The following is a 21,580-nucleotide window of genomic DNA, read 5'->3' on the forward strand; positions in this document are numbered from 1 at the left end:
GCCTAAGCTGGTAAAAATCCCTCCCACTTCACCTCAGAAATAAGAATTTTGAATGCTCTGTTACAAGAGAACATCAGAAGCACACAGAAACCCATAAACTTCCTGAAAAGTGAACAAGAAAAGGGGATCAAGGAAGAATATATGCACCCTGACCCCTAGAAAACTCTGAACCTCCTGGCCATTGTTCCTATAGTACAAAAATCCATACAGATTCAGCTACCCCACCTTTAGATCTGAGAGATTTAGTTTAATCACCACACTAACACACACTTCTCATATGGCTACTGCAAACAGTGTTGTACATTATTTTAACTCTATCATTCTGAAGACTTCTCATTCTAGTATTTCCTCTTATATCTAGGTCAAAAGGTTAGCAGCCTAATTTGTATTTCATCTATACAATACCAACAGATTCATGAAAAGTTTTATTTACATATCTGCAACCTGAGGCTGTAAGTACCTTCCAAACTTCACAGAATCAAGTAACTGTTGAAGTTCAAAGGGTCCTCTGGAGACCATCTAGTCAAACCTGCCTGCTCAAAGTAGGGTTGACTAAAGCTGGCTGCCACAGGACCATGTCCAGTCAGGTATTAACTATCTCCAAAGATGGATAATCCACAACCTTTCCATGCAACCTATTCCAGTGTTGGAGCATCTTCACACAAGAACATTTTTTCTCATGTTTAAATTGAACTACTTACAAATACTTTGTTATTTCAGCAACATGTAAATGTTTACCAGATACTTCATCCCTAAATAAACTAATTTGAATGAGAATATCTGCATTTCACTGCAGAAGGAATTTCAGCCTAGCCATGACTAACTCAAATCCTATATATCCAAAGTTGTCTTATTCTGAAGCCTTCATGACAGAACATAAAGGAAGTATAATAGCCAAGCAGCTTTAAATCATCTTCCTGCAACACAAGAGAAATCCTCTTTACTCCTAGATCACACGAGTCAAATGAACAGAGACACTACATTATTTTTACAGCAATATCCTAAAGACTAACTTGCATATCAGTTCTGGTGAAAGACAAAAGCAGTTAGAAAAAAAGGCTTCAGAAAAAACATTAAAGTCTTTAGAACTTCGATCAGTTTTGGTAAAACCACATCCTTCTTGTAACTTGGTTCCATAGAAGACAAGTGGAAATCTTCAGAGCATCAGAACCACCAATAAAAATGTACCTTTGCCTGCCCTTGAAGACCATTAATTGTTTAAGGCTAATATTCTGGCAACAGTAGTTAACATGACATATTAAGTAGCTCTTCTTTTTAAAAGGACTCCTTACGATGCTTCACAAACACAGACTGTCTGATCTTTATGATTTCCATTTCTATGAGGCTTTAATTTCATCTAAGGGAAAGAAGCAGTCTTAGCAATCCAATCAAAAGTTCTCTTTTCATTCTTTAAAAGGACACTGGCCTAGTGCCTGATTTATTCTTAGTTGTGTCAGAGGCAACTTTCCCTTTTTTCCTGTACAGAAAAGTAATGAAGTATCCAGCACAAACCAAACAACTAACTGAAATATCGGAAATCTGAATCTGAATCTCTTTCAGCTTTATGATAGATTTTCAAAGAGAGAGCAAGACTAGTTTCTGAGCAACTGCCTCCATAGATTACCTCTTTAAACAAGAAAGCAAATCAAGTCAGAGGGATTCAGTATCAGTTCAGAAGGACTCAACAATATTTAGCCTGCAGCTATTACATGGGTATAAGACTGAATGTTTGCATTCCTGCCACATAACTGCTCAATATACACATTCCCTTGTCTTATACCACATACTACAGATATAGGCCTCACGGTAGCACACTTTAAGAAGATTATTCTTTCATACAATGACTCCATTGAAATTTAAACCAGCTGCAAGAAGCAACGGATAAAATTTAACATATTTTTGCAGTTGACAAAAATTTTCTCATATGTTGAGGCTACTTTTCTCACGTTTACAACTGACAGCATGCTGGATCAACCAAAATATTTTTTTCTCCTCCACCAAAAAAACCTGTAAAGCACTTTTTAGAGGAAACAGTTTAAAGCCTACCTTTAACTTTTTCCCAAGACATAGAGAAAAGCTATACTAGCTAAGAAATTAGGGCAGGAAAATTTCTAGCAACCAGCCTAGCAGATGCTGTTTAGACAGATATGCATTCTATTTGGTACTGCATGGAAGGAAAATCCATCAGTCCTGTTCACTGAAACTGTTAACACTACAACTAAACTTCTTTTGGAAATTTTATTGTTAACAATCAGCATATTCTGGGTCCCATTTCTATCAGGATGTGAACTAGATAATTCACAGGTAGCCAGCAATTATAAGAAACATTTATTACATGTTTCCATGTTTCCCTTCCATGGTTGCCCTTTCTGAAGTCCTGCTATCCCTGTTTCCCTTTTGCCATTTCCTGTTGCTTGAAAACAGCAATCACAGAGTAAAAAATAAAGCTGTTTAAAGTGTAATGAAATTTAAAAACAATTAGGATTAGAAAGCTTCTGGGAGAAAACTGCAGTGGATAGTTTAACCCAGAGTAGAGTGAAGACACATATGATTGTTTCTTGTGATCCAAGGTGTAAATGAAGCATGTTACAGCAGCAATGTAGTGTGTTAAAATGGAGAGAATGCAAATAGAACCTAATGCCAAAATAGAATTCCCTCCTGCACTTGACATGAATCTCAATACACACCAATGGAAGCAATAAAATTTTCTTCCTTTAGACTTCTTGTGTCAAACTCCCTTGGCCCTTTGCCTGCAGGGCTTGGTGGCTTTGGCATTATCTGAGGTACCGGCAGCTGCATCGCAGGTTTTGGCTCCACTCTTGGGGATGATCCAGGATCCTTGCCAACTGGAGTGACAGATCCATCTGTTGGACTTCGTTTTCTCTTTTCTGGTTCTTTAAAGAAAAGAACAGTGTTGAGAGAAAATAAATAAATTAATAGATAGATAGAAAGAAACATAAGGAAAAAGGAAATGAGAGTGGGAAAAGAAAGATGAGACAGATGGTCTCACCTAAATCATTAAGCCTGGCACTGAAACAGCTCAGTGCCACATTTGTTCCCCTAGGTCAACATGTCTTGCTGACAGCCTGACACATTGGTGGAAACAGTAGAGGAGAAAGCCAGAATGCTGTTTTAGGGTACTCAAATATCTCATTCCTGTATACTTGAAACCTAGGAATGTTCTCTGACACATTAACTGTACCATCTCCTCTGCCAAGTTGTGAAAAATTAAACAACTCTGCCTAAACTGCCAAGAATATCACTTACAGAATATAAGTGAGTTCCTCTCACAGTGCAAAGGTGACAAATACAATCATTTTCATGGGTAACACTAAATGAAACCAGTTAGGAAAAAACCAAAAAGAACCTATCAGCTATAGTTCTTCCATCATTCTCCAAGACTTCCTATAACCCTACGTCCCAACAGGTAGTTTGGATTATTTCTCTGTTTAAAACCTCACAGTCTGAATCACAGCGACACCTTCAGAATACAATAATTAAAATCTTCCATAAAGAGCCTCCTTCAATCCTGCACAAACTGTTCCAATTGCTGACGAGTCTAACAGTCAAAACTTCATACCCTAATATCTAAATCTGTCATATCACTAGACCTTGTGATACCTTTGTTCAGTAGATTCAAGATTCTGCTATCAGCAACACGGTATGCATCATATGCGAACCAAACAATTTCAGGATTACTAGTTTATTACTAGATGTTAAATAACTTTAAGATAAATGCTAATCTCTATAAAACATCTCCTTAAATAACTAGATCAACTAATTGAAAACAAGGTAAAACATGAAACAGCTAAAATTTGACTATAAATTAAGATGTTATGCAATAATGAGACATATCACGGTTTTAAAAGTTTGCGTCAATTTTTGTCTATTGTGACCTCAATTAATTTACTGGGTAAAGTCTACTTACCATCAAATTATGCTATCTGGTCTTTACTCTTTTATTACCATTGAGTTTTACATCAGCCGTTCTAATTTTGCTTAGAATCAGTGTCAGACTAAAAGGCTTGTAATTACCAAAATCAACCTACTCCCCACATTCAGGACTGTTCCACTAGCCCAGCCTTTATTACATTCCTCAGCATCCTAAAAATGATTGGAAATGAACACTTGTAAGCCACAGGGCATATCTAAGCCAACTCATAAAAAAATCCCTGAACACCAAGTATAAGGGATTTACTAGATGCTGCTCCTCTGCTACAATGAAATAAATAGTTTTTTATCATTTGAGATTACAACCAGGTCAGATATTAAGCAGACATTAAGCAGAGATGTAGCTTTTTGTCATCTTTTGCTATTTTCCTTATGCGTGCATTTTCTTACTTTGCATTAAGAATCATGTTCTTAAGAAAAAGATGAAAAATAAAGAGATATTTTCAGACTTTCCTCTTCAGGAGTTCTCAGTTGTATAAGAATTGTGTAATGCAAGGTGGTTGGTAAGATATAAGTCTCATAGGGTTCCACCTTATAAATATCTCCCTCCCTATTCAGGTTACCTGCAACAACTTTCCAAGACAGTGACAGTTTTAGCTGAAGGTCCCCACTCTCAAAATTTCCACTTCACCTATAAAAGTTCCTGGTTTTGTATTTCACTGCAGTTCCCATTTTCAATCAAATATAAGTATGGCCATTATTTTGCATTGGTCCAGTTGAATGTGTGTAAAAAAGAAGAAACACACTTCAAGCTTTGTAAGGCTTCAGTAACAATGGTACAATTCTCACCATTTTGAAAGTGTTGTAAAACCCCTGAAATATCAGAAGGTACAACACAGCTACCTTCACAATAAGGATCTTGTTTGGTTCATAAACACAGTATTCTCGTAAACACTCTTCTTACCTTTATTATAATAGTGAGTATGTGCTATCTCTAGCAGGCCAAAAACACTGGCCATGCCTCCCAGGCCAGCATTTGCATATGAATGCTCCAAGCTTAAGACTGTGCACTTCAGCAAGTCCAGCATGCCTTTATAAACCTTGCGGCTGATCTCCTGCAATGACAATCCCATTAGTGTTTCTATTTCAGAAGCGAGAAAGTAATTCAATAACTTAAATTCCAAAACTGCTATAACATCAGCTTTTAGAAGGCAATGAACAAAAACTTCCTACAAATTGAGCCTCAGCAGACACTGAGTGTGAGGACCCTGCTGAATTCAGCACTGACCACGTCCTGTATGACATCCTGTCGAGCATCTTCTTCCGACTGGATGGTGCGATTCAGCTTGCTTAGTACAAAGACACGGAGCTGCTCACTCTCCAGCAGACGTCGGACTCTCTTCATATTCAGCCAGCCAACACCCTGCCCATCAAGAACATTGTGCACCACCTCCTTCAGGAACTGCTGGTTCTCACTGACAGATTTAAGAGAAAGCAAGGAAAAGTTAACCCTCTGCTTACTTCGGCTTGCATGGGAAGATAGATATGGCCAGGACACACAGAGAAATACCACTGAAATGGTTTATTGCTTAAACATTGTTAAAATCATGAAAAGGCTTTTGGCGACTGTAACAAACTGTGCAAAGAAGCAACTGCCCCTCCCCGAATATGCCCACTAATTTGGACTACGACAGAATTTGAGATACAATAAAAGTAGTACTATTGCCCAATTATCCCAGGAGCAGAATGTATCCAGAAGTGTAAAAGACTGGGATGCTAATGGGTCAGTCAAGTTGCAAACTGACAGTGCATAAAGTAACCACCCAGATGCTGAGGGCATGCACGTCCAATACCTCAGGCTACAAGATGGCTGTTAAACAAGATCGGGAGAGAGGCAAATCCGGCTAGGCAGGGTAGTGTTTCTTTATCCTTACACAAATGACTCAGCTGTGATAACTCCCCTCTGGGGAAGCACCAGAACAACTCACACACAGCCTGAAGACAGTCCTCTCTGCTGATGGGCCATAATTGACTCACTTGTGCTGATGTAACAGGCAGCTGTAACATCTTAAAAGGTGTCAAAGACTCCTGAAATGATGCAGCATTATGTCCATTGTAAAACTCCCCACCCCAGGGGAGGTACCAGAGGCATTCCCACCTCACCTAAGCCCAATAAAAGATGTCGGGAACTTCACTTAAGACATAGGACTTTCCTTACTACCCTGGGCATCATTAACTTCTTCCTTCACCACCACTGGCTTTTTCCCTCCCAGCCCTGGGTTTCCCTCAATGGATCCAAACTGCAATCATCACTTCAACAAAGCTGGCACTCTCATCACCCAGAAGAACACAAGAAGAGATCAAAGGGATTCCACTGGAATCCATGAAACAGTGACATTTTTTTTTACTTAATGTCTTTTGGTCACACTCTCTCCCCCTTTCTCTCTTTTCCCTATTTCTTTCTATTTCTACCTCACATTTACTGTTGAATAAAAATCTGTACTGCTGACTTTAGTATATGGTCTCATTTGCACCTTAATTTGGGCAGAGGCATCTCTCTAATAATTTTAAAGAACCTGCTTATAACACTTGTCTCCCAAACCCAGTAGCTCACAGTAAATTTCACTCTACCTGTGACTGCTACATAAGAATGGGAGGAGAAAGCACAGGCACAGGTCAAGTAACATTTACTTGCACTATTCTGAGTTCCTCCCCAAGGCTGAGAAAATGATGTCACATGAATTCATGGAATCAAACTGCTTCATTTGACTCAGTTGATCCCCTGTGTGGTGCGTTAAAACTCTGCTGGCTAGATCACCTTGTCAAGAACACACTCAGTTACAATGAATAACTAGTGAGTTAAAGTAGGAACCTAGAAAAATTTGGATCTCAGACAGAAAGAGGATACATTTTGAAGCACAGAAAAATAAGTATGTGCGCTATTAACTGTAAGACCATCCATATGGAATCTTCCCAGACAATAGTATGTCCAGGTCTAGGGCCACAGAAAAGTGCTACTTAGTTTTCAACAGCTAGACTTTTGAGAAAACATTGGCCAAGTATGAGGCCACTCTAACTACACTGTACACTCAAAAAACAGTATTACACTCAAACTATCAATATTACCTGGAATTGCTAGTTCGTCCCTGAGGCGATGGAGATTCCCTCTTCACTGTTGGGCTGTGCTTTATGACTGAAGATTTTTGATCCACAAGAGCTCGTCTATTTCCTAAAGAGAAGAGGAAACAGGATGAGAGAAAGGGGTGGGAGGAAAACATTCTGATCCCGGGACAGTAACAAGCAATGCTAAAGTTGGCTAACACACCTATTTGAATCACAGGTAACAGACTTCAAACAAAATGGAAACTCCAAAAAAGCAGCAGCATATATCATATTCTAGCATCACACATCGGCAGAAAACAGTAATGGGAGTAATGCAGAGAGAAAAAGAGAAGATGGTAATGGGAGCAGGAGGTGAGAGGCAGGAAAAGTTCTGGCTGCTCTGCATGCAGTTCCACAACAAGAACCATCTTCAAATTAGTCACTATATGTAAAAGCATAATGCATTGAGGGTGACTAGTATAGATCATGTGGTACTGGTTACCCAGCGAGAAAGGTAGCCCAAAGTCAGGCATAGGGAATGCTGGAAACTGTTACATCATGCACAGCTCATGCTGTAGGGAACCCACCTTCATTGCTTACTGGGCCAGCTTCAGTAATAATCTCCATTATAGTATTTAACCCAAATACTGGGACACAAAATATACAATTAGTAGTGTACTACAATATCTACACGCCCCATTGTCAGCATCAAACGAATCCAGCTACCAGCTTCTTCCCAGCCCTCCCTCAAAACAAAACCCAAATGAGACTAGAGCAGGAAGGATGCTTGAAAGCCCAAGACCACAAGGGCCAGAATAACTTAAGAGATAGTGCTTGACTTGAAATTTGGTATCGTGGAACCAATGTATTGCATCTTCAAGGACATCGCTGCACGTATTGTGTTTGAATAGCACTATGAAAAACATCTGCATCACCGAAGAAAAAATATTAATGGATGCGCGTGAAATAAAAATTAAAAAGGAGGATGGAAAGTGGTCAAACAGCAGCAATGAGATGGAGTCCCAGCATCATTTCCCATTACAGTTAGAAACACACACTTGGCAAGAACAATGCAGCAATTTTATATCTCTACAATAAAGACAAAAGCATTTAAAAACCACTGAAGTGCCCAGTGGGAATCCCAGTGAGCCAGCATGCACATGTAAATGAACACAAACACACACACACACACATACACACACACACACTTGCACATGCATAAAAGAGACTGAGCTACTCCACAGAAATCCCATCCTCATACTATCTGCATAATAACTTCAAAGGCCCTACAGGATTAAAATAGTAAAGAAAAGAACATCAAAGTGCAGAAGATGAGGCACAAAGCATGAACGTGGAATGGCAAACCCCATCACTGTTTTCTTCCAATGCATGGAATCAGTCATTAAGTTTACTCAAGGAAATAACCCCGACATGAAGCATGTTTCTCATCCAGCACAACTGGACATGAAAACATAATCAACTGGTAAAAGGTTGATAAAAACAGCTGTGCAGAGTCTCTGCTAGTGTTTTCACCCTACCAGTCCTGTTACTCCTCATTTTACATATAGGGAATGATTACTTGTCTCAAAAACAAAGTCCAAAGCAGAAACACAAAATCCAGCTTTTGGTCTTTGTTTCTACAAGGTCAAAGGTCAGCAAAATATCATACCAACCTTCATCCACATCCCTTCCCAATTCCAGATTAAAGTAATCTTTACCGATAAAAGTGATGAGGAGGAAAAAATAAATGAAAGAAATCAACATATTAAAACAAAAGCAGTACGTTCTAATCAGACAGAATAACTCAAAAGGCAAAATAAAATCTCTCCCTAGTTTAGCATCTGAAAAGGTCTCAGCACTAAGGCACCAGCACATGCTCAGTCATCTTGTGTTATTACAGCTGGTACAAGGGTGACCAGGCTTTCTAACTTCCCATGGTACAAGGGTCATTTCTCTAGTGCCCATTCAGACATATTAACTGTTGATACTGCAGACAAACAGATGTTCTAATGAAAAGATTGTGTACATGTGGTAGGGATTGATCTTCACTCTGAGAGAGCTGAAGTATACTTATAATTTGATTTTCTATTTAGTGATCTGAAAAGACTACAAACACTTCAGAAACTCACGTAAACTGCAGTCTCCATGGGAGGATGGCATTATCCCCACTTACAAAGGCAGCATCATTGCTCTAATAAATTACCTAAGGCTAGTCATGAAGATAGCAGCAGCACAAAAGTAGGACCTACCTCTTGGTTCCCATTCTTTACACTAAGTACTTAAAAACAAAACAAAATACAAAACAAAACCGACATTCATAACGTATCTGTTAACTCAGGCTAGACCAGACACTCTCCCATCCCAACACAGCCCAATTTTTAGGAAGAAGACTGACTGAGAAATATCAAGACAATTTACTGTCTTGATTCTTCAGATAGGTACTACCCCAACAACGAAAATGCATCACCCCCAGGATTACTGTTAGACGTAACACCTCAGACTTCCAAGTCACAAGAACAGTAAAGGCTGCAGAAGACAAAGGGAAAAATGGTTACCTTTCAGGCTGGGAAAAGGAGTATTCTTGTCTCTCCCAACTTTCGTTGGTAGGGCTAAGTTGGACAAACTGAAACTTGTGCTGTGGTTTCTGTACAAGCTGCCTAAGACAGAAAAAGAAAAAAATTAAATGCCTAGTGCTCACTGCACACACACAATTTTCTGTAATTCACCATCTTATTCCAGATCCTTAATGATTAAGTTGTTCTTTATTACCCAAAAGTCTCACAAGCATAACAAGATCTCATTTACATTGCAACCAAATCTATAACCAGATTATTCTAAACTGTACAAAAACATAAGTTTTAGCTTTCACGTCACAATAATTGCTGTTGGATCTTTGAGTCTTAAATGTAATAGCAATGTCCACCTGTCTTCCTGCATTTAAACAGATAACATCACTTTAGCTGTATTTTCTAGTTTGATCCTCTTTTTGGGGGCAAAGGAATGACTGGGCCACATGAGAAAAAAGGGTGACACATTTCCAAACCTGTACCTCTGAAGTGAGGACTGTGCACTCTGTCTTGTGAAACACTGTAAATCTGTCACAGAACCATGCTTTTTGAAATAGAAGTTTTTCATTTATTAGGAAAAAACATACGTTCTACCTGGTACAGACAAATCTTAAGAACATGATAATGTTATCGCCATCTGGTTAAGCCTCTAGACAGCCTGAAAGCATCACATTTAGATCACAGAGCTGATTTACACTTCAAGTTATTTATTTAAAATGTCAGCGTACTATTTCAATTTGCTTTGGTTCCTTCTTTTTGGTTTTTTGCAGCCTTATTTTAGTAACAGTCATTTTACCAGAACATCCAATATATTTTCCCCACTGCTGCAAACTTCTTTCACTGCTCCCCACTATAGTGCAAGACTCAACTGGTCATGTCTTCTTACTAAGAAATTCTAAATTAGTTTTCCATGTCTGTAGGGTTTTTTATTAAAATATAATTGAAAGTAGGTGAGCATGGTCAAGAAATTGAATTTGGCACCTAAACACACAATGTGGCAGCATGGAAGGCATATCACTGTAAGATTTTTGTATCAGCATGATGCTTTCTTTGAATGAAACTGAAAGAATTTCTCATCTGTGCCCTAAAGTGCCACACGACTCAAGGGCTAACTACATAAACAAAGTCCTTCTTACTTACTTTATGAAAAAATCATAAAGCAGTAGTTGTCAGTAGTGTAAGATAAATAGGTCCTGTGGCTCCCCACATGATTTCTGGGGAGTTGATAACAATTTGACAACCAAGTCATTCTCTTAACTAGCAATCCCTCTATTCCATCTCTCTGTAAGCTCTAATATAATAAATAAAACTGGCTTAATGAATGCACTTGTACATACTTGCAAAAGACATGATGCCCCCAAAACCTTCACTGCTGTTGTTGGAGACAGTAGAGTTTGGGGAGCTGGCCCTGGAATCTGAATCTGCATCAGAATCATTGGCCAGTTTTAAACTGTTTGGCCGGAGTAACTTCTGAGACCTTTAAAGAAATTAAGTACAACGATTATTAGCATTTCCCCCTCCCATCCCAAAACAGCACATTGTATGACTGTGGGAGACTGATGTTGGTCTCATTCCCCACCAGTTTTCACTACACTACCTGTACCTCTTGGGAAAGAAAAGAAAAGAAAAAACAAGAGAAACAAAATATGAGAGAAGTGAACATCTTTACATTCAGGTTCTTATTGCCTTTCAGGGCATGCTGAAAACTTGTCTACAAAAAGGCATTGGTGGATTTGAGGGTGAAATGGTTCTGTTTTGAAAGCAATAACAAGAAAACCCATTGTCATCAATCACTATGCTATCTTTCCCCCAAAAGACAAAGCTTCACACAAAAAAAATTGCTTGACGGTTTTCGGAAATCAGTAGGTGATATGCTAGTTCTAGAAAGAACTGATAATTCTCATAGCTCCTACTGCTTACATAAAAGCAAGGAACTGAGGGAACTGAGCAAGTGCTTTTACTCAACCAGAAGGGCTGACAGCATTTCAATATTAGATGAGAGTGACCAACAACACATTTCAGGTGCAAAAGACATTTGAATGAATGTTAAACTACATGAAGCAGACAGAAAACCCAGAAGTGCTGTACAGAAGGGCAGGAGACAAGGAGGACTCACCTGCTTCCATTGAGATTCTGGTCAAATCTTGGGGTGTAGCTCTCTTCCTGCTCATCGTCTTCATCCTCTGTAGGAAAACCATACTGAGGTTCAAAGTATGGATTGTCATACTCTCGCTTCCTCACCACCCCTTCTGAGGAGCTCATGCTGCCAGCTGCAATGTCACTCTCACGACGATCCAAGCTTATCTTGGGAAAGCTTGGTTGCAGTGGCAAGGAAGGGAGGTGGTTTGAAAATCCAGCAGCCAACTTCTCTTCTATTTCTGCCGAGTCTGCTGCCTCCTGTGGACCAGTCAAATCATTGATCTGTTCTCTAGTTTGCATTACATACAACTGAAGGGCAGGACAAGAACAATTATTTCAAACTGGGAAGTCTGCACAGTCTCCGATGCTTGCTACTGCCCCCCCCCATCCCCACTATCTGTGCCTCTAACCTAAGACTGTATATATACTGCAGTATTTGTGCATTGTTCTCAGGACTTAGTCCCCTGTAAACCAGATCTTAATAGTAAGTCTTAGCTCAAGATAATGGCTTTCCATTACCATGTTTGGTGGTTATGCAAGTAATTCCCATTCTTCTCAACCAACCACAGATTCATAAGTTTCCCCACACCACTCTGTTCCTCTAAACACATCAGGTCTTTCCAGACTCTGTAAAAGGAATTCCTGTAGTCACAACCTGGACCTTTTCTCTCTGCTAGTGCTGCATTTTTCAATGCATTGGAACTTTTTGTACAGGAATGGTCTATCCCAGCACAAAAGGGTACCAGCAAACTCCACCTTCCTCAGAAGTCCAGGGAGAGCATGCAATTTAATCTGTGCATGGTTTCACAGTCCTATTAGCTTTTGCCCTTCTCAGAAAGAACCGTGTGCATTCTCCCATTCTTTATCTCCTAATATGTTGATCTTGAGGCTGAACTCATCTCAGTACACACATGATTTGCTCCATGGATGACAGTGCTGGGGCTGCTACTGGCTGTAGTACTGGAACTTGAACGAGGTTGATTGTTCTCCTGGGAGTTCTCACTGTCCATGGTCTGTTCATCCATATCCCCTGAATATTCTTGAAAATCATCAAATTCCACTTCACTAGCATCACCAAGGGCTGCATGAGTCAGGGGGTCAACATCTGCAAACACATTATTTTTCATTAAACAACACTTTTTTCCTCAGCTTTTTGTCCAACTAACTAAAGACCCCTAGCAGATGAGTACTGCTCACCAGAATAAACTTGTACAAAAATTTAGGTTGTAAAGGGCTTTTGGAGGTAACCCATTCCAACTCACTGCTCAAAGCAGAGGTTAACCTCAAAATTAAAGTAGGTTTCTCAGGGCTTTGTCCTACTGAGTTTTGAAAGTTTTCAAGGCTTGACATTCTACGGTGATCCTGGGAACCCGTTTAACTAAAATAAGCATGAAGTTATTTTCCTTATGTCCAAGCAGAGCTTCTTTTGTTGCAGCTTATGATTATTTACCTCTTGTCCTTGGGACATAAGAAATATTTTGGTACTCCTAGATTTTTATTGACGAAAGTGAGAGTTTATGCAGCTTCCATACAAGCCACAGAGAATGCATTTTTTTTTCTCCGTTAGGATAGAGTGATACATTAAAGCCAGGACTGAGAACCAATATGCAGGGGCAGAAAACAGCTCACACTCTGCTATCCATATTGCACAGTATTTACTGGAAACAGCAGGTTGGTTCCAGATCTAGTGAGACAGTTTTGTTCAGCAGCACCTATTTCTGTTCTTCCTCCCCACAGTGTCCTTTGTAGGGCATTGTTTCTAAGCAAGAGAAATGTCCTTTTTCAGCCTACCCCTGGATATTGAAGGAGTATAGAACACACTTCTACCTCAGAGCAAGACCTCAATGGAACAATACCTTGTTCTGATTCAGGGACTTAGGGGAAACATTTTTCCCAAAGTGTAGATGAATGGTGAAAGGGAACCCATGTGGACCTCGTGAAAGTAAAGCTCAAAGTTACTCACTTGGGGTATCACCATTAATGTCACATTTCATCATCTCACTGACAAAGTCACCAAGGGAGGAGTAGGAGGAACTTGAGTCGTCATAGTCGACACTGTCACTGCCACTGCCACAACAGGTGAGAGAGAGAGATGAGTGGCAGTATAAAAGCAACAGCAGGGTCTGACATTTTAAAGATGTGAATTGGCACTGTCTTCATGGATAAATCTCATAATATCTACAAGCAAATTTCACAAGCCAGCTTCATGAAAGGTCAGAGCATAAAATATAACTTTCAGGTACATGAAGAGAGATGGGATTTAAAGCCTCTTAGCAAAGTTAATGAGGTCATGTATAAGTGAGCAGAGAATGGTGCATTAATTCACAAAATATGTATGTGTTTATGTAGGCCAACTTCAAGAGAATAGGAAATCACAAATAAAAGCATTTCCTTTTTGCACTAATGATAAAAGCCACTCTGTTAGCACCACTGGTGCTGTGTAGAATGTAAAATATGTGCAAGTCCAAGCCTGAAATATCTCACAGACTAGGAGAGAATGAAGGATAATGAAACAATCACAAAACTCCAGGAAATATGGCCAAAACCTACTATAACAAAAAAGTTTCCTTTCATTTTACTGAACCCACAAGGAGGTTGCAGGCAGTGGGTAGTACTAACAAGCTTTGCATAACTGTGGGCAGGGAATAGAGATTTGAAAGAGTGGTAGGATGGGTGGGAGTATTTGTAGTACTGCAATAGAAATAACTAGAGAAGGAACAGCATGGAAGAAAAAAAATCTTAGGGTGTGAGGATATGCCAAATGTCAAGTGGCATAGAGGCAGCAAAAGAAAACAGGAAAATACTTATGGAGAACCACTTTAAATGACGACACTAACAAAGGGTTAAGAGGTTTGTTGTGATAACAGAGCAGTGCAAAAATTTACTTCAGTGTCAGTGCTCCGCCCAGACAGAAGAAATTAAACAGCAACCTGGCAAGCTACAGGAAAAGGCTGCAAACATGAAGTAGGAAGAGAGGTTCAGCAATTTGAAGTAATTATCATGTGTTCTAGGGCCATGTTCCCTACTAACCTGTCATCAGTGGGATCAGAATCTGTTTCTTTCTCTGCTGGGATATTCAGTGCTTCAGCCAGCTGTGAATTACTGTCATAGACTCGATAGTGGATCGGCTGCAGCTGGTGAGCATACCACTTGGGTTTGTCACCAATCAGGGCTGGGTCAAACATGTCTGCACAAAATACAAGGAGAGCATTAATTGAACTAATTTGTTGGTGTCAAAGGCTTCATTCACAGTGAAACCGCCCTTTACTGACTCTCGCACAAAGAAAGGGACAGTCTCTACTCTAAGAAGCCTACAAGACTTCTCTGTAATCAAACAAGACAAAAGCTAAAATTAATTGAAGGAGTTGCAAACAGCGGAGCTAACTTGGTAGAAACATGAATATACACACAAAAATACAAAAATATTCTTTGAACTGAATTTCCCTCCCCATCAGGAACAATACAGTACAAAATTAAGTCCTTCCCTAGAATCTCTTTGCTTTTTAAGTTTCTGCATTATGTCCAAGCGCAGATGAGACCGAAACTTACTGTTATGAATTCTTTGGAAAGCATAGTTAGTAGGATTGAGTGACCATTCTCCAAAGTATTCTACTGCCTGTGTTCTGGAAAGCTTATCTGCAAAAGGTGTTTGCTTCGGCCTAGAGGCAAGAAAAGAATTTGCCTGGAAGGCCACCACTGGTCGTGGGAAGAGACGAAGAGTGCGAGTATGCATTTGGAAACCTTGCAAAACATTTGGTGAGTTGAAGAATCTCACCATAGCAACTCTAAAAAGAAACAGAGAACAATATATCAGATAAAAACACAGAACATAACAGAAAAGAAGACAGAGAGGCTTTAAAAGTTATGCAACAGGCAATGTTTCAAACCTTTGAAGAATAGTAACCTAAGTCATCTTAGAAAACAGTTATCTTGAAAAAAATAAAAGCAAAAAAACAAACCAAGACCCAAGAAATCACTTCATTCTAACTCACCACCTAGTTCACCAATACAAAGGATGAAGGATATAATTCTCATATCCACTAGCTGAGGTGACAACTAAGTCTCCAGCTTTTTTTGTAGTTCAAGGCTTGTGATTTAAGCTGAGGATACAATATCAGACTGACAAATCCAGGTAAAGTGGATGATTTATAGGAAAATGCAAGAAACAAAACACGCCCTCAAGATACACTTATGTTCATGCAGTTAATAGATCTAAGATAAACACTGTAATTTCTGCTCTTTTTCCCCCCATGATGTGAAGTAGAATCTGCAATAGAACCTGGAAGATGCTGTTTCACCCATAGAAGTGTTTGTACTTTTTTATGAAGACTCAACGGTACCTTGCTGTTCAGCCTCACCTGGTAGCCACATCGACAGAGTCCACATCATTTCCATAGATCAGGGGGTTGAATTCTGTGGAAGGAGTAGACTGCAAATCATTCTGTGGTCTTCCCAGCAGCAGTGGCACCTCCTGCCCCTCCTGGAACTTCTCTAGATTAAGAATGGGCTGAGTATTCAGACTCATGCTGGCCAGGGCCTAATGAAGGACATTATGCACACATTCAGCAAGAACAGTTATTCAAGGAACAAAAGAGAGATCAGAGCTACCCTGCCCTCTAGGCAATTGCAACAATTGTGCATGCTCCATTAATTTGTTTTAAACCACCTCCTATGCTGAGTCAATAAATATCTCCAGGCCCTCCTTTATGTTTATTGTCATAATGATCTCTTCATTGCTTAAACAGTTCTGGAGCCAGTCAAGGAGTAGCACAGAAGTCCACTTTGATAGATCATTCCTGACATGAAAACAGATAGACCAAATAGGATCACAAGTAGTATGGCTCCGCATATGACTTACTGTAGAGTTATTCCCATGTGCAGTTTGAATACATCTTGGGACCTAAAGGGCTTGAAACTTGCCTTGCAACTTGGCCATTCAGCCAGTGAGTTTGATATACCAGGACAATGTGAAGACACTTTAACACAAACATCTGCCTGTATCCCTACAAACCTCCACTTTCCATCTAATTGGAGTCTTCATCTCTCCATAAAGCTACCATCCTCTTCAACCCTCATAAAGTTTTCATGGATATGCACTGGAGCAGCACAAGTGATAAATCAGTCCTGGACACCCAGACCTATCCTAAATCTTCCTCATGTACCCCATTTGCCCACTGAGGCTTCGTCTTTTCATTGAAAAAAAAATACATAAAACCAAACCAAACAAACAAAAACAAAACCTCTAAAGGAAAAGTGTAAAATGGAAAATTGAGGGGAAAAGAATAAAATAAAGAACCTTGTTGTCGGGAGTGAGCAGCTGTTTCTGAGTGATTGCAGTCATGCTAACCAGACACTGGAGGCAAGATGGAAGATCATATAATAACACCACAGCAGCCCATCAGAGCCAAGACGAACACATGATCACAGAGAAACAGATGGAAGGAAAAAAAAAATCTATTACTACCAAATATCACAAATGAGAGGAAACAAAAGGGACCACAAAATAAGCACATCTTAGGAAAGAGGTCTAACTGCCCCACCCCCAAACATTCACATCTTGCCACTCTGGAAACTGGAAAGCCTGCTGTCCTTAATGATGCAGCTAAGAACTTCCTACTACAGTTTAAAAGCAGATATCCCGAAATTCATTAATTGACTCTAAGACCCAAAGGCACACAAAACATTAACCTTAGTGATGTGGGCCACAATTTTGTCTTGTCTACTTTGTACAGCAACCAGCAGCACTCCTTCTTTGCCAATGGTAAACTCTTAATGATAATGCCCATAAGGAACACATAGGGATGTAAGCTGAATTTGAGTGCAGACTCTGAGAATCTTAAATATGGCTTCAAAAAAACTGCAATTTGTTCTTCTGATACCCAACTTTACCCTAGTGAGAGAGTTTTGCTAAAGAGTGCCTGAAATTGCAAGGGGGTGAGGCAGCAGTGGGGGGAAGGTTGTTCTAACAAAACTCCAGGCAACACATCACTTCCATCTGTGCTGACAGCAGGTACTGGGGTATGACAGAGGTTACACACTTTGCTCTCTTGGTCTACGAGGAAAGAGCAAACCTCATCACATTAGTAACACCTTTACCTTTAGATACTGCATGCAGCGTGCATAAGGAAAACAGAAATAAAGAGATAAAACCTGCTTGACACGATCAGCCAGGATGACCCAAGCTGATTAATGGCTTAGCAGGACCTGAGAGGAGAGACTGAGACCTCACACACAGATCTGTGAATGGAGGGGAAACAAAGATGATCATAGCTTGATGGATCAAGTCAGAGTTTTAAGCCCACATGGCAAACGTAAAGGAGGAATCTGGAACTTTCTGCACCAACTGGAAATAAGTTAGCCCCAAACAACAGTAAAAATCAGAAACTATCTATTGTGTACAGGGCCATTTCAGCTTTACATTTGCATTGCATTCTTACCCAGTATAGCAGAAGAGCTGGGCAAGACTACATCTGCTAAGTTCTACTGAATCTGAGTCCTTTCCTCAAAGTGCATATTACCTGTTTCAGATGCTTTTTCAGCTCTGAAGCTTCTGGTTCCGGTAGTGCTGGCAAAGATTCCGCATTTGTGGGAACAATCACCTGGAATTAAGCACAGCAACAAACTAAAAATTCCTATCTGCAGTCATTTCCAAAACAAACATTTTCCTGAATCTCCACCACCCTAGAGACCAAGGAATAGAAGTCATAAAGTAAAATAATTTATAATTAAAAAACCACAATCTGACACACATACAGACGCGTTTCACTTTGATGTTCACTTCTCTATGGTTGTTTTTGTTTACAGTATCCCAAACAGTGGAGTTACTTTACCACAGAAAAAAGAGAAGTTTGAATGAACTCACACTTTCCATCAAGTAGATGATGGTTTACACATTTCCCTGGAATTAGCCTTGCTCATACCTCTGTAGAAAGTGAGATACACAGCCCCATTTGAATCATGACAACCAAGGCTGCTGGAAGGCTCTGAACAGATTTGGTTTCTTAGGTAGGACTATAAGAAACAGTCTCACAAGTAGTCAAGAAGAAAGCTTTATCATTTGTTTGAGGATTTATCTTCTAATGAGATAGCCAGATGGATTAACTGAAAAAGGATACCTTATGCAAAAGAAATGGGAACCTTGAGACACAATAAGGAATGGAACCCTAAAGTTTAAGATGGGAGTGGCAAAGACAGACCGAGGGCAGGCATTATTAAATTCCCAGTAGGTACACTGAAGAAAGTACACAGTTCCCTGGAAACAAAGCCACAAGTCCTGATGGGTACTACTTACCCTGTTGGTATCCAGGTCAATAAGCCAAACATCATCAGGCATCTTAAAATCCAGTTTGTAAAGAAAGAAACTTGCTGGAACACCAATGATATAAGGCGTAGGGGCTAGAAGCAACTGAGAGAAAGACGGACTTTACTAAGGACAAGATCAGCATTTGATATAACCATTCTTCCCAAATATTTATTTATTGACTACAATAGAGCAGACAACACAAAAGGCATTGATAAATAAGTCATTAATATTGTACAATAGAAACATTACCAAAAAAAAAAGAATAAAAGTTCCTGCTCAGAAAGCTTTAATGTTCAACTAGAAGAAAATACATTTCCACCTCCCACGTTCCTCTCCTCCCCAGGATGTAACTACATGGCTCTTCAGAAACAGTTTCCCACATTTATCATGGACCAAGGAAAAAAATGTTCAGAGTAAGAGCTTAATTTGAAAAGCAGCAAGTCACAGATTAATACATCCTCAGCTCAGAATGAGTCTGTGCCATTGTAAACAGGCACAAACCATATGCAAGGGCTTTACCCTTATGCTTGTAGTGGTAGTTTGGTTTAAAAAAAATAACATCTCTACGAAGCAGAAGATAGACTTTTTTTTCAAATGTATGTGGAAAACCTTATGGGAAATTCAGGAAAAAAGCAAATCAGCAGAGGAAAAAGGTTTAAATCAATTATGCACGTAGCAGCTTGAGACCAGTGGCTTGGAAGGTTAATTTATTCTTTAAATCTAGAACAGTTGATCACCTCCAAGGGGTGGTACAAGCACAGACCTGCAGCATCAGTTACAGGATAGCACTGAAGTAATAAGATGGCCTGAATTCTATTTTTCCAGGCAAAATAATGAGCTCCGGCAAAGAGCCAGCTATTGGCAAAACCCAGGTTCCCAGCTGATATTTCTGAAAAGATTAAATTGCAGACAATCGTTTCTAAACTCTGAATCAAGAGCCCTCAAACATCCTTAAATATTACTCTGGACCCTCCCCACAAATGTTAATTCTCAGGGGGGGAAAGTGGGGGTGGAGGAGGGTGAGGTGGGGTCGTAAATACTTGTCACAATATTGTGGATCTGTGGCCATTCAGTCCATCGTTTGTTTACTACTGCTTTGAATCACTCTATTCTATGAGAGTAACAAAGGAAAAATAAGTACCTGTTCTGCAGAGGCCATGCAGGTGGGAAGCAGAGGGATCACGGGGAACATGTACTCTAATGGGTAGATCATGGCCACAAAGGCCATCACAGACATTGAAAGTGCATTATAATCTCGGGACTGCAATACAATCTGCAACCAAATAAACTCCCATTAGCACAGCAGCAACCATTCACTTCTAATACTTCCCTCAGGGATATACAAAGATCACAGCCTGCAGGCTCCAATTCAATGGCTGTGAACTGGGTAACTCTGTATTAATCTGTCTGAAAACAAGTTTCAGATGCTTTTTGGAGTGAGAACAGAACTTTTCAAACCAGGAACTTCAGAAGAATCTATTTCTTCCCCCCACTCCCACAGACAAATTGATTCCAGGCAGTGCAGGGACACAGCTATTCTACACATCCAGCCTGTGTTGGTTCTGAAGAGGGCAGAGCTTCCTACATACTTATCAAAGATCTACTCTTCCCTTCTTACCTTATGCTCCAAAAGGATGCAGGTCAGCACCTGCAAGCAGGCATCCACTCCCAACAACTCCAAAGGCAGATGTAATGGAAAATCCACCAAGGTGAAGCGGGATGGATCAGGCAGAGCAAAGGTCAAAGCTGGCTGCAACTCATGTGGCAAGACTTCCACATCCACCCGCTTCTGACCAGCAACGGGCATTGGTGACCGGAGCAGACGGTATATCCAAGCCTCAATCTCCCGCAAGTCGTGTAGCAACGCACTAGACTTTTCTTCCACCAGGAGAGAGCCTGTGAAAATCCGCCACATCGTATCCCTGTACAGGGAGAACAAGGTTAAGACTCCTACAGTTTCTCTTGACAGCCATTCTGCAAGGCATTTCCAGAGAAAGGGTAGATCCACAAAGAACTAAAAGAGGCAACTAATAAACATTTGATTACACAGTGGAATGGAAGATAGAGATTTAAGCTTACTGACACAACCACTGTGGGGAAGTATAAATCTTTCTGTGGCAGGAATCAATACAAGTATGTCACTTGAGAGTTCATTCGTTCATTTAAAGGATTCAGTCAGGTCCAGATCTCTGACGAAATCTCATTGCCCTCTCATTTACTTGAAATTCAGCAGACACACAGGATACTTTTCTATCTCATACAGAATTGTGGCAGATTGACTGTAGAGCTCTGCTTCCAGCAGTCCTAGAAATCTTTGCAAGAATAGGAATCAAACATGAGATAATAAAAATATGCCACACCCAAGATATTCCAGATGTTTTGCCATGATAAAATATTCTTCTTCGTCCTATCCTAAATTGTGCTGCATCATTCTTAAGAGCTAAACAATCCATGGCAGAAATGGATGTACTTCAGCTAAATCTCTGAAAGCTGTGCAGAAAACATTTAGGTACCTTAGCATAATAAGCAGCAATTTTTCCATGCCCTAAGCTAGCAATCTGCAAACCTGTAGCTCACA

At 40.0% G+C, this 21,580-nt stretch overlaps 1 protein-coding gene across 35 annotated transcripts in view; it reads right to left on the reverse strand.

The window, feature by feature from the left end:
- MADD (MAP kinase activating death domain) overlaps window positions 1–21,580 on the reverse strand; it is a 72,616-nt gene that overhangs the window by 32,239 nt on the left and 18,797 nt on the right. For 8 of the 35 annotated variants that reach the window (XM_018082509.2, XM_018082504.2, XM_018082513.2 and 5 more), the window contains exons 4-22: window positions 20,621–20,924; window positions 20,144–20,275; window positions 18,991–19,104; window positions 18,218–18,298; window positions 16,996–17,052; window positions 16,058–16,236; window positions 15,249–15,484; window positions 14,730–14,886; window positions 13,663–13,769; window positions 12,611–12,804; window positions 11,677–12,008; window positions 10,898–11,037; window positions 9,549–9,650; window positions 8,667–8,705; window positions 7,581–7,640; window positions 7,018–7,120; window positions 5,180–5,366; window positions 4,856–5,006; window positions 2,688–2,894 (exon numbers count right to left, since the gene is read on the reverse strand). In XM_018082509.2, the coding sequence (XP_017937998.1) occupies window positions 2,688–2,894; window positions 4,856–5,006; window positions 5,180–5,366; window positions 7,018–7,120; window positions 7,581–7,640; window positions 8,667–8,705; window positions 9,549–9,650; window positions 10,898–11,037; window positions 11,677–12,008; window positions 12,611–12,804; window positions 13,663–13,769; window positions 14,730–14,886; window positions 15,249–15,484; window positions 16,058–16,236; window positions 16,996–17,052; window positions 18,218–18,298; window positions 18,991–19,104; window positions 20,144–20,275; window positions 20,621–20,924 (2,882 nt within the window). The remainder of the gene's footprint in view (window positions 1–2,687; window positions 2,895–4,855; window positions 5,007–5,179; window positions 5,367–7,017; window positions 7,121–7,580; window positions 7,641–8,666; window positions 8,706–9,548; window positions 9,651–10,897; window positions 11,038–11,676; window positions 12,009–12,610; window positions 12,805–13,662; window positions 13,770–14,729; window positions 14,887–15,248; window positions 15,485–16,057; window positions 16,237–16,995; window positions 17,053–18,217; window positions 18,299–18,990; window positions 19,105–20,143; window positions 20,276–20,620; window positions 20,925–21,580) is intronic. The other 27 variants (XM_018082532.2, XM_018082531.3, XM_018082530.2 and 24 more) reach the window with 14 other exon arrangements.

This window comes from Manacus vitellinus, unplaced genomic scaffold (assembly GCF_001715985.3).
Source record: "Manacus vitellinus isolate BGI_N305 unplaced genomic scaffold, ASM171598v3 scaffold_6_pilon, whole genome shotgun sequence".
NCBI lineage: Eukaryota > Metazoa > Chordata > Aves > Passeriformes > Pipridae > Manacus > Manacus vitellinus.